At 36.0% G+C, this 12,349-nt stretch overlaps 2 protein-coding genes across 6 annotated transcripts in view; both read left to right on the top strand.

Moving 5' to 3' along the window:
* Nucleotides 2,785-11,355, top strand: LOC105166048 (putative E3 ubiquitin-protein ligase LIN). Of its 5 annotated transcripts, none has more exons than XM_020695406.1 (18): nucleotides 2,798-3,002; nucleotides 3,500-3,559; nucleotides 3,624-4,493; nucleotides 4,638-4,695; nucleotides 4,804-5,205; nucleotides 5,298-5,362; nucleotides 5,466-6,722; nucleotides 7,033-7,177; nucleotides 7,266-7,520; nucleotides 7,618-7,927; nucleotides 8,007-8,131; nucleotides 8,218-8,337; nucleotides 8,524-8,655; nucleotides 8,918-9,040; nucleotides 9,114-9,224; nucleotides 9,437-9,580; nucleotides 9,676-9,924; nucleotides 10,015-11,355. In XM_020695406.1, exons 3-18 carry the CDS (start codon nucleotides 3,823-3,825, stop codon nucleotides 10,030-10,032), a joined length of 4,185 nt encoding a protein of 1,394 aa, XP_020551065.1. In that variant the 5' UTR covers nucleotides 2,798-3,002; nucleotides 3,500-3,559; nucleotides 3,624-3,822; the 3' UTR covers nucleotides 10,033-11,355. The 5 variants fall into 5 exon arrangements, with proteins under 5 accessions (XP_020551067.1, XP_020551063.1, XP_020551064.1 ...); XM_020695407.1 differs by having other exon boundaries at nucleotides 2,798-3,075; XM_020695404.1 differs by having other exon boundaries at nucleotides 2,797-3,002; nucleotides 3,500-4,493.
* Nucleotides 11,617-12,349, top strand: part of LOC105166047 (BRCA1-A complex subunit BRE) — a 4,465-nt gene continuing 3,732 nt past the window's right edge. The window contains exons 1-3 of the mRNA XM_011085260.2: nucleotides 11,617-11,809; nucleotides 11,977-12,064; nucleotides 12,158-12,332. Of these exons, the coding sequence (XP_011083562.1) occupies nucleotides 11,732-11,809; nucleotides 11,977-12,064; nucleotides 12,158-12,332 (341 nt within the window). The 5' untranslated portion in view covers nucleotides 11,617-11,731. The remainder of the gene's footprint in view (nucleotides 11,810-11,976; nucleotides 12,065-12,157; nucleotides 12,333-12,349) is intronic.

Below are 12,349 nucleotides of genomic sequence, written 5' to 3'. Positions count from 1 at the left end.
TTAAGACTCAATTGATGAATTCTTTTTTTTTAAAAAATAGGGACAATACCGCGATCTAAGATGACGGTATTTTAATTTTATTTTTTTATAAAAAATGGCACATGAATTCGAGATCACGGTGCCGTTATTATTAATTTTTTTTAAATGCCACCACCGGAATTAAATTACATCTTCAAGAAAATCAAAACAATTATATTTCTATATATTTTTTTATATTATTAAAATAATTATCCAAGTCACTTAATACGGTTAGTTCAAGCGGATATCTTGAATAAAAAATATACGGAAAAGTAAACAATCTTATGACATTATGGAAAATAATAAATATATTTAAGAGGAAATAACAATATACATAAAAATACGTAATATTCAAATGTATGCTTATCCAATCGAATAAATTTGGATTTTCCTAATATTACATGTTTAGGAGTAACAAATATATTAATTAATTACAATTATTCCTAAGACACATGCCCAAATAAAATTGAACTAATTAATATGATTGTGACTTGATTAAAGAAATACACAAGCATTATTTTAAATTAAATTAGCCAACATATGGTGATATTCCCTTGGCATTGCTTCCATTCCACACTTTGTAATTATGCATCTCCTCAATTTGTTATTAGGATAAACTTTTATTTTATTTTTTTCATTGATTACTTCAAAAGTAAGTATGAGTGTAGAGCACGAAAAGCACTAATAAGAGATGATAACTTTTATATCGAGGCCCGTCACTCAAAGTATGCACACTTTCCTTTCTTAAGATTTAGTGTAATTAATCATTGCCAAAGCTGTCGAATACCATTTCCTATCACCATCTACCTCAGCAGTTCGCCAATGACGCATCAAAATGGTCAAATGGAAACCGCTATATTTTGGATGGATGGATGGATGGATAATGCTGGACACGGATGGCTCCTCAAAGGGTAATTCAGGACCAGGAGGCTGGATGGAATGAAGGGGCCGACGGATTGTAGGATTCTCCATCCACATTTTGAAAAGGTCTGTTAGATTTTTAGTAGCAATCGGCGACTCCAAATTCTTCGTAATTTGAGAATTCATATCCAACACAACTGCTTACGTCTAACAAATAAGTCCATTCGTTAGTTAAAATTCACCGAATTTGTTCATATTAACAAAAAAACTGAATAAAAATTGATATTTATCATCGATTAATATATTACTGACTTATTGCAGGTCAAATAATTTTTTTTTCATCTAACGCTTGAAGACTATGAGGATAATTTGATTATAAAAACACTTATCTAATCTGCAATAAATCAATTGAGAATAAATATCAATTTTCATTCAGTTTTTTAGTCAATATCAGCAAATATAGTGAATTTTGACTAACAAAAAGACTTATTTATTAGATGTAAATAAATTTTAAAAATACTAAATATTTTTTCAAATCACATAAGTTTTTAAGTATAATTATACTAAATCTCATGAAAAAAAAAAAAGGGTGTAATTATTGTTAGTATAAAATATTTTCCTTATTCAGGCTAATAGGAGCCCAACTAAATAGGGCCTAAGGGGATTGGGCTTCCTTGGCGACGCTTTTAAACGGCGCCGTCCCCGCCAAATTGAAACTCTTCATCGCAATTAGGTTTTGATTAATTAATCAAAACAATTTGCTGCTTGAATCCCACTCCACACACACGCATTAATGGCTTTACTCTTCACACCATAAACCTCTCATTGTGATCAAATTTCTTAGTTGAAGTTCTATAAATATGAATTTATTTAAAGGAAATATAAGGGATAATTTACTATTTATTTAAAGGAATTTATTTACTTATTTTACATATCATAGGGGTAAATTGTATTGAACTCAATACGAATATCAATAATTCCATGTTAAAATTGAGTTTTCATCTAAATAACAGAAAAAAAGGAAATTTTATAAATAAATTTGAATTATGAGTTTGAGTCTCACAAAAATATAATACTTATTTTACTTTATATGAATATGTTGTATTTTATGGTTAATTTGTTGAAAAAATTCAATTCTGGGTTACGTCGTTAGCATTTTAGTTTGGGATAGTTGCACTTTATTCTCTTGAGATTTAATGTTTATTTCTATCTAACAAATTAGTCCATTCGGTAGTCAAAATTTACTAAATTTACTGATATTAACAGAAAAATTGAATGAAAATTGATATATACCCTCGATTGACTTATTATTAACTCATTGTAAGTCAAATAATTTGTTTGGATTAAACTACCGCTGAAAGATGTGCCTCTTTATATGTGATACGCGTGAAAACGTATGAAGATAATTTGGTTATAAAAAGATTTATTTGACATGCAATAAGTTAGTAATAAGTCATTCAAGGATAAATATAATGTTTTTTTCAATTTTTTTTGTTAATATCAACAAATTCGATGAATTTTAATAAATGAAGGAACTAAGTTATTAAATGCAAATCTTAAAAGTGTTAAATATAATTTCTCAAATTATAAAGAATTTAGTTATAAAAATATCAAATGTGGACGAGGAGATTTTACTTTTTGAGTTGACGTGTGAATACCATTGATTAAGCTAAAACACAGAAGCAAAAGATCACTCCGTTTCTGTCATATTGTCAATGTCACCTCTCTTCCCATTAGTATTTAAATCCCAATATTAGTTAAGATAATTAATTAATTAATTAATACTCAATCAAAGTTTTTGATGATCAAGAGCAGAGCTAAGTCAAACGCCGGCTAGAGCCGGCTTTCGTTTTCCTGCCCGCCCATTTTTTGAATTGTTTTTTTTTTTTTTTTAAATAAATTTGAAGAATATGCTTGTTTAAGATGACTGATTGATGAATGTTAGTACATTTTGTCCTTATTGAGGGAATAAATTAATTTTGTTGTTGATGATATTTGTTGTTTGTTTGTGGGTATATTACGGATCGAGCGATTTGGAGCAGCTGCTTTTACTTGTTCAACGGCTTCGCTCTTTGGAATTCTCAGCTTGTTCGTGTGATAGCTTTCTGCTTTCTGTAGTACAAGTATTGCTCTCTTTCTCTACCACTCTTTTTCACACACAACACACAGTTGGTCGGGTAACCAGTGGTGTGGGAGGTAACATGTTGAGTTTTCAATGTTGGAGTGTTGATTTACTCGTGTTCTGTTTGATCATGGTTTTTGATTCGATTTCTGCAGCATGTTATGTTGTTATTATTATTACTTTTTACACAATAAACCATCATGACTGTTAATCAAAATCGCTGAAATCTCAACCTGTTTGTTTATGTTTTCATTTTCAGCAGAAAATATGTGTTTTTTTAAATTTTGAATAGATTTTCCTGTGAAATGAGAACATGTTTGGTTTAGTTGCTAACAAAGATGTTTTCGGTTTAATTACTGTTTCAAAAAACTGAAAATGAAAATTGGCTGTCAGTTTAGCAATTAGTTGCATCAACTCTTTTTGTTGTTTGTTATATAAATTTTTACTTGGCTGTAAGTACTGATTATGCTTTATGCATTTTTGTGTGACTGTGGACAGGAAGTCTAGGAATGGATTTTTGAACTGTGTTTCAGATTCTGTACAGAAGAAAAATGGCTGGTAACTATCGGTTTGAAATGGAACAAAATGATATTGTCAGATCACTAATCACTACCGTTGATAGTTTCATTCAAGATAGGCTGATAGATAAAGAACAAAGGACCCAACACAAAGAACAATGTGCTGAGAGATTAGCAGCCGGGAACGGGAGCCCTGACAAAGAAACGGAAGTTGGGTACTCTGATCAAGCTGTTTTAGCCAATCTTGATTGGGGTATCGATGCCCTTGAAGAGGCACTGAACACGTCCAATTTGGAAACTAAGATGGCTCGGCTAGACTATGCAGAGAAGATGCTGCAAGTTTGTGCTATGTTGAATTCTGGCCGGAAAACAGCTGGAGTCCCTAACTTTTACCTCTCGGCTTGGGCGCATTTGAATCTCTCGTACCTGTGGAAGTTGAGGAATAGCACTCACAATTCAGTACTTCACATCTTGGAGATGTTCACTGTGGACCCATTTTTCTCGCGTGTGGATTTTGCTCCTGAGCTTTGGAAATCATTGTTCCTTCCCCATATGAGCTCCATCGTCGGGTGGTATTCAGAGGAACGGAGAAGGATACTGATGGATGTGATCCCTGATACCTCTGACTTGTCCTTCACTGTGGATTTTGATCAATATTTTAATGAATCTTTAATTTTGTCCGTGCGGCCGGAGCAAGCAGAGAGAATTCAAGAACTGGAACAGGCTTATGGTCAATCTTTGGATGAGAATACAAGGCTCTATGCAAAGTATTACAAAGATTGCATGAACTATGATTCTGCCACCAGCAGGAAGGCAATTCCCATGTTGCCAATCGCTGAGCCACCCATGACGCCTCTGCACGAGGTTAGCAGCCGCTCGATTCCTGATTATGTAAAATTTGGTCCTATTTTGCCCAAGAGTGCTGGCTTTTCCCCTGTCCTGAAACACAAAGAAAACACAAGAAATGCTTCCAGGTAAATAAAACTAGTATTTGTAACTTCCAGAAACTTGTAGGGCATTATGTTGCAACTTTCGATTAGTCATTCTTACTCTTTGCCTTTACGTTAAACTTCATAAGTACCTGTGATGCTGGACTGGTTTCTCTTTTCTTCAATCAGCTCGAAGACAACGTTTATCTCAGAGAATCTTGAAAATTCTGCTGGCTGGGATGCTTCGGTAAGGTCATTTTTGGATTTATTATGTGGTCAACTGAAACTCTTCTGTAGTTTTGCACTTGTGATTTGTGAATGACTGGATTTCTCGCTCTGTGCATCTAATTGTCAGGAGGAAATGCCTGAGGCATGTGAAGATTCTGGTGGGAATCCAGATGACCATATGGAAGCTAAAGAATCACCTGAAACTGTATCGAATAATTTTCGAGCAGAAAAAGATGATGACACTAGGTCAGTGGTATCTAGCAGAAGCATCAGTCGGAACAAGGACGAGGAGACCACACCTAGCACACAAAGCATAAAGGTTACAACTTGTAAACAATCTCCTCGGAGTAGCTCTCCTTTGGATTCTCCAGGAGCAGCCACAAATTCCCGAAAGATGCAAAAGTCTATGCTACGCCTTCTGTCAGCCCGTCCCATGGATTCCTCTATTTCCAATTCTCTGCCTGTTTCTCCACTTTCATCTTTTGATAATTCAAGCTTTAGCTCAGCAGACTCAGACGGAGAAATGGCAGTATGTTTCAAACCTAATTTCAGTTTTAAACTAATAGTTATATTTGCATATTGTGTTTCGGGGCTTACACTGAAAGTGGCATAGACAATCAGGGACAGTTGAAAACCGGGAGGAGAAGTGTTGGAAACAGACAAAGAGTTCAACAAGAATCAAAGAGGTCTGTTCTTGAAGCTCTTCTCTTTTCGCCTTATCTCCTGTCCTATGAGAGTTCCAAGTAATGTACATCTAGGAATGCTGAATTTGTCTTGAATCTGTGTCAGCTCTCCTCAAGATGATGATTGGACCCTGAATTATGTATCTTCTCCGACATCTGAGGTTTTGAAATCCCAGTCCAGGCCACCGAAAGATTTTGTCTGCCCTATTACTGGCCAAATCTTCAATGATCCTGTCACTCTTGAAACGGGACAAACATATGAAAGAAAAGCCATTCAAGAATGGATGAACAGAGGAAATACAACATGCCCTATCACACGACAACCTCTATCTGCAGCTTCACTTCCCAAAACAAATTATGTTCTGAAGAGGCTAATTACCTCTTGGAAAGAGCAACATCCTGACCTTGCTCAGGAATTTTCATGCACAGAAACTCCACGAAACTGTCTAAGCAACACTTCCCTGAATGACACGCGGTCAGAGTCCTTACTATCTCAAAGAAGCATTAGCAATGATGTTGAGCACAAACCTCAAAGATTCACTCGAGCTGCATTGTCAACATCACCAACCAGTGTAATATCTCAAGCTTCCATTCAAACAGTGATCAATGCATTGAAACCTTATATTCTCTGTCTTTGTAATTCTGAAGACTTGAAAGAATGCGAAGCAGCAGTTTTGACAATAGCCAAGATTTGGGAGGACTCCAATGTTGACTCAGGAATTCATTCCTATTTATCTTCACCGACTATCATAAATGGATTTATGGAAATATTGCCGGCATCTTTGAACAAGGATGTTCTCAGGACAACAGTATACATTCTGTCAAGGCTGATATATGCAGATGATCGTGTCGGTGATCTTCTGACAAGTATAGACTCTGATTTCTATTGCTTGGTTGATTTACTGAAAAAGGGACTTGCTGATGCTGCTGTTCTTCTGTACCTACTCAGACCATCATTTTCTCATCTTTCTTCTCACAACTTAATAACCACTCTTCTGCACATAATTTCTAACAAAAGTGAAGATAGTGCTGATTTTCAATATGTTATAGCACCTAAAGACGCTGCTATAGCATTGCTTGAAGAAATTGTTGCAGGTGGAGACAAGACAGACAGATCATATAATGCAAGGACCATTATAACAGAGAATGGAATTCCTGCTTTGCTGAATTGTCTCAATAGGGTAGATGGAAGACAGTCCATTATGTCAATTCTTCTATGCTGCATCAGAATTGATATAGCATGCAAGGATATAATAGCAAACAGAATTGAGTTATCTCCTGTTCTTGAATTATTTCATGGTGGAAATGATAGTGTGAGAGGAGTATGTGTAGAGTTTCTCTGTGAATTGGTTCAGCTGAGCAGGTAAATCATTATTCCACCATTTTTTCATCGTACTCCAAATTACCACCTAAGCAGTTTGATTTTATTGTATTATTTGGTTGCTTCTTCCTCTAGTAAGTCCTAACAATCAAGTCTTTATTCAGTTCTCTCTTCTTCTGCATGCCAGAAATAAACAAAACCACTATCACAATGCATTAACTTCAATTACTAATGATGAATAATCAAGTTGTTCTCCTATTAAAACTGTTTCTTTACACGTTTATTTTGGGGCAAAAGAGCATTTTTTCTTTGTGATCAAGTTATTCTCCTATTAAAACTTTTTCGGCTACAGGAGAACGTTGAGCAACCAGATTTTGCAGATAATTAAAGAAGAAGGAACATTCAGTACCATGCACACCCTTTTGGTTTATCTCCAAATGTCCCCAATGGAGCAGAAACCTGCTGTTGCTTTCCTTCTTCTTCAGCTTGATCTGTTGGTCGGTTTTTCTTCATTATTGTAAATTTAGCTACACTTCAAAGTATACTGAGAGATTTAGGACTCTGATTAAATATTTTGAATCCCAGACTGCTCCCCGCAAGATGAGCATCTATAGGGAAGAAGCCATGGAAGCATTGTTAGAAGCACTTCAGAGAAAGGACTTCCCTTCTTCTCAAATTATGGCTCTTCGCATGCTATCATCTCTTTCAGGACATCAAGGAGCTTCAAGGAAACCATACATGGAATCTTGGTTACTAAAGATAGCAGGATTTGACCAACCTTACAATGCTATGATGAGAGGGGAGGAAACCAAAACCAGTGACACTAAATTTGCTGCAATGGTATGAAGTTGTGTAGTTCTTCCTTTGCTTACTTTTCCTTCATAACATCATTTTTGCTGGAGGTATTCATTTAGTTTTAATGAACACATATACGTAGAAAGAGGAGGAGAAAGCAACAAGGACCTGGGAGAAGAGAATGGCGTTTGTACTTACAAACTATGAGAGAGGCATGGTATTTAGAGCTTTGGAGGAATGCTTTAAAAGCAATTCAATAGATATAGCAAAGTCTTGTATTGTTGTGGCTACATGGCTTGTGTATATGCTTTATAGTTTTCCTGATTGTGGCATAAGAGATGTTGCTTGCAAATCTCTGCTTGACAAGTTCATAAATGTGCTGCAATCATCAAAGAACCTTGAGGAGAAGATATTAGCTGCACTTGCTCTGAGAGGATTTATCAGTGAACCAGGTAAATACTCATTTATTCAGTAGATTTCCCACTGCAGTCATTCTGGTTCAGTAACTAAAATTACCGGTCCATGTTTAAGGCGGGCTGCAAGAGATGGGTTTATATGCCAAAAGTATATGGAAAACCTTGAGGAGGCTTAAGAAGAATTGCACGGTGGTCCATGATATAATGAAGGCACTGATGAACTTACCCTCTATTGATGCTGTGAGTAGTGTACACAAATCCTTGTCCACTGCAAAGTTGATACATAACAATACTTGAGTAACACTACCCTTATGATATATATGCAGGCAGATTTGTGGTCCTGTGTTGAAGGTCCTGAGTTAGATGTGTCCATGAATGGAGAAATACTGTCGACGATACACATAAGAAATCGGTTGATAAGCAGCCATTCTGATGGAACTATAAAGGTATGATGGACTCAAGAATCTGGTTGAGCATCATTACTTGACCATTTTAGCTGCATGTAGCGATTATTGGCTGCCATGTTAAGTTCAATGATGCTGTTTTGGCATTGAAATTCTTCCCACGTCCAGCAAGAATTTCTTTTTTCTTTTTCGTTTCTTTCATTCTTGAAAATTTTCTCCTTGCATCAGGTATGGGACACTGGAAAGAGCACTCCTCGATTAATTCAAGAAGCTCGTGAACATTCAAAGGCTGTAACATGCCTGTATGTTCCTCCGTCCTGTGACAAGCTATATAGTGGATCTTTGGATAAAACCATACGAGTAAGTCTCCACATTTCATGCTCAAATCTGAAACTCAAAACCTGAGGCATATTAGTTAAAAGATACTAGATATAAGTTAGAGCAACAAAGTATGTTCTAGCAAAAAAGAAGAGAACGCACAAGAATGATTCTATTCTATAGACTTGTCAAAAAATTTCCAGAATTTTAGATGATGTCAAAACTCCAAGGCATGTTCTTTAGATCCTGTACCACTTGCTTATGCATTGCCAAGAATAATCTTCATCTCGTTTCTTTTTGCCAGGTTTGGTCAATCAAACAGGAGGAAATACATTGCATTCAGGTACACGATGTAAAAGAGGCAGTACTGGCACTGGTAGCTAACGCCAGTTTCGCCTGCTTCTCATCTCAAGGAAATGGAGTTAAGGTCTGCATTTTAACTCAGATCATCTTGGCTATAAATAAAATCGTAATGCTTAAAGAACATTGGTCTTGTACAGGTTTTTAATTGGTCAGGGGTTCCAAAGAGCATTAACTTCAACAAACAAGTCAAGTGCCTGGCGATGGACGGGGAAAAACTCTACTGTGGTTGTTCTGGTTACTCTATCCAGGTAGAAAATCCATACATGCTTTATAATGTACGTTCCTTGTTACTGTGTTTGCACAAACTTCTACATTAGAAGGACAATAAAATTTCTTTTACAAAAAATAAAATTTGACAAAGAAGCTATAGAAAAATCAGGGCAAGTGAAAAAATCGAGAAAGAAAGTTACAAATTTCAAATTGTACCAATTGTCTTTGAGAATTTTGAAAATGATAACAGGAGGTGGATTTAAGAGCACATACATCATCCATATTCTACTCTGGTGCCAAAAAGCTACTTGGCAAACAAACAATTTACACAGTAGAAATCCACAATGGTCTTCTATATGCCTGCGGGTCATCGGTGGATGGTATAGCAGGAAAGGTACAAGCTCCTTTGTAATCTTAAATCTGCACTCCCAAAAGTAGCAAAAATTCTCACAAAGTAACAAAATTTCCCCTCAAATCAAATTCCATTAGGTCTTCAAACTATCCAGCAAAGCAGTCATAGGATCTTTGCCAACCGGACTCGACATCCAACAGACCACTGTAAACAATGACTTCATATTTACAGCCACAAAATGTGGAATCATTGAAGTATGGCTCAAGGACCGATTGACGAAGATTGCTTACGTTAAAACAGGAAGCGGGAACACAAGAATTACGACCATTGCTTCTGATGCTCATGGACAGAAGCTCTTTGCTGGGACCTCTGATGGCAGGCTCCAGGTTAACATCTCAAGCATTTTGCTCATGTCATCCAAATTACTTGTCTTTAGAAGTGGGAGTTGATCATTTCACTTCATGGGCTGATTGCAGGTGTGGAGTTTGGACTAAAGTTGATTAATCCAAAGACGATTGCATGCATACACCAACAGTGATGTCCTTTAAATAACCTACAGAGAGTTCTTTTGTATTATAAACTAAGAGCCACATTTACCAAATCAAGATTTGGTTCCATAACTGATGAATCAAATGGCATCATGTTATAGTTTTTACAGAATGAGAATTCTTCTGTGCTTCAATGGCATAATTGCACTTTTGATCAGTAAGGACAAAGGGGTGTTGCCTTTTTTGTCTCACATTTTACATAATTAAGATTTTGATCCCATAAAATTAAAAAATATTGCATATGTAGTCCCACAGAATTAATGCCTGGAACCATGTAACATTTTTTAATTCTGTGATACAAAAAATGTTAACGTTCTATGGAATTAAAAATATAATTTTGTAGGTTTCAACTGATGTTTTCCTCCCGGATGTTCAGGTAAGTTTTTGTAAGAAACTTTACCTGAATTCATCTGAGGAAGTGAATTAGTGTAGGGTGCTGCATTCATCCCAAAGGCATTGTAGCAATTGCCGGAGGGATAAACTCCAGACCCATAAAAAACACTTACAGAGCTTGCTCAGGATTTTCAACAATTTCATTCTCTGAATATTTTTTAGGCAAACTTTGTGATAGAGTAAGAACATCTGTTGGCAAATTTGGTGAATTTCACGTAGCACTCAGAATGAAAAGGACTTGCGGTATTTAATAGAAGATATCAAGGACCAGACCAACTAGCTTGATCTCATCGGTTTTAATTCCTCATAGTGCCAATCTGTTCTATTCAAAATTGAGTCATTACAATGGAATTTAAAATTTATTATAATGAGTAGAAAACTAATTGAAAATGAAAACTTATAAAGTTAAAATCCATTGTAATGTTAAATAATTCAAATAAATTCAATAACTTGTTATTATAACTTTTATATCCTTAAATCCAAATTCATCTATTCACACGAAAAGATTGAAACTGATAATTGAATGAAACTCTAGAAAAATTTCTAATTCCCAAAAAAAATAAATCTGGAAAGAAAAAGGAAGCATTCAGAATGAGTAGGAGGTAAATATTCCTTCATGAATTTATCGGAATATTGTAAATTCATCCTCATTATGCTACCGCATCAAAATAAATATAAAGATTAAGCAAACAAATTCACATACACATAAAGCAATAATTTGTAAATAGAATTTAAAAACCACAAAAAAAAAACTCGAGGGAGGAAGATGGAAGTTCATCAGAAGATAGGATTAATACATCAAAGCGGCACAGATGCGTGCCTCAGACGACCGTCGTGAGATATTCTAATCCAAATTCATCCTTTGACTCCAAATAATGCAATTACGAAAAACGAAGAAACTCCAAAAGATATATAACTACGAACACAGAGAGAGAACGAACAACAGATTCAAAAGATATCGATTTGCCTTCGCGATCCCAAGTAAGAATGAGGCTCAAAGCAGACATTATTTAAAGGGGGAGCCGTTGCGGAAGTAGGGTTTTCGGTTTCTGTATAATTCCATTTTTACCCTTCCAGCATTTTCTCTTTAAAAAAAAAGGAAAAATGGTAAAATAACACGTGGAATCGGCCCAGTGTGCGACCACGCACAACCCTGGGCCGTATAATCAGTGCGAGGCCAAGAATCTCCCTCAGTCTCCAATGGTCAGACCTGAGTTTCTCTGTTCTCAGTGATCGCTGAACCATCACAGAAATGGCGATCGATACCGTGCCGCCGCTCATCGCCGCGCAGCTCAATTATCTCATTAGCCACTGTCCTTTCTCCGTCAAGGTATGCATTTTGTTGCCCCGGAATATGAGTACGTACGCGTACTTATATGCGTACGTATCCGACGGTGAAATTTTGCACCTCTGTTTTTCGTATTTACAGTGTGCTGAAAGATTAGGGTTATTTAGGATTTGAGAAAGGTTCATTCGAAAGAGAAAATGATGTTGCAGGTGGAGCTAATGTGGTCCGGATGCAAAAACCCTAGCTTACTTGATCGCTTCACTTTAGTCATCCCGTATTGCCTTGACTATATCAAATGTGAGTGTTTTCTTACTCATTTTTTGGGTTTATAGAAGTTGAATTTTATATTTGTACTTTTTTTTTAACTCTGCATTTTGAATATGGAATTAGGGGATGTTATATATAATGCTATATATCCGCTGGCCGCTCCGGATATAATATTCGGACCTGAAGATGAAAGTTTCCAGCCAGTTTACCGTGGCAATGAAAAATCTCGTAAAAGTAGTTTGGCTGATTGGAACAGCAAGGATCCAGCTCGGTTGTTGTCTCTTATTATAGAGCTCAGGTGACTGTTTTTCCTTC

This window comes from Sesamum indicum, linkage group LG7 (genome assembly GCF_000512975.1).
Source record: "Sesamum indicum cultivar Zhongzhi No. 13 linkage group LG7, S_indicum_v1.0, whole genome shotgun sequence".
Lineage (NCBI taxonomy): Eukaryota > Viridiplantae > Streptophyta > Magnoliopsida > Lamiales > Pedaliaceae > Sesamum > Sesamum indicum.
Note: the sequence above shows the minus strand (reverse complement) of the source record. Positions and strands in the feature narration are given on the sequence as shown.

Coding starts and splice junctions, on each gene's coding strand:
- LOC105166048 (XM_020695404.1), top strand. CDS start 3,553: ATGGCTGGTAACTATCGGTTTGAAATGGAACAAAATGATATTGTCAGA. Junction 5,363..5,465: donor GTTCAACAAGAATCAAAGAG/GTCTGTTCTTGA, acceptor AATCTGTGTCAG/CTCTCCTCAAGATGATGATT. Junction 9,581..9,675: donor TGGATGGTATAGCAGGAAAG/GTACAAGCTCCT, acceptor AAATTCCATTAG/GTCTTCAAACTATCCAGCAA.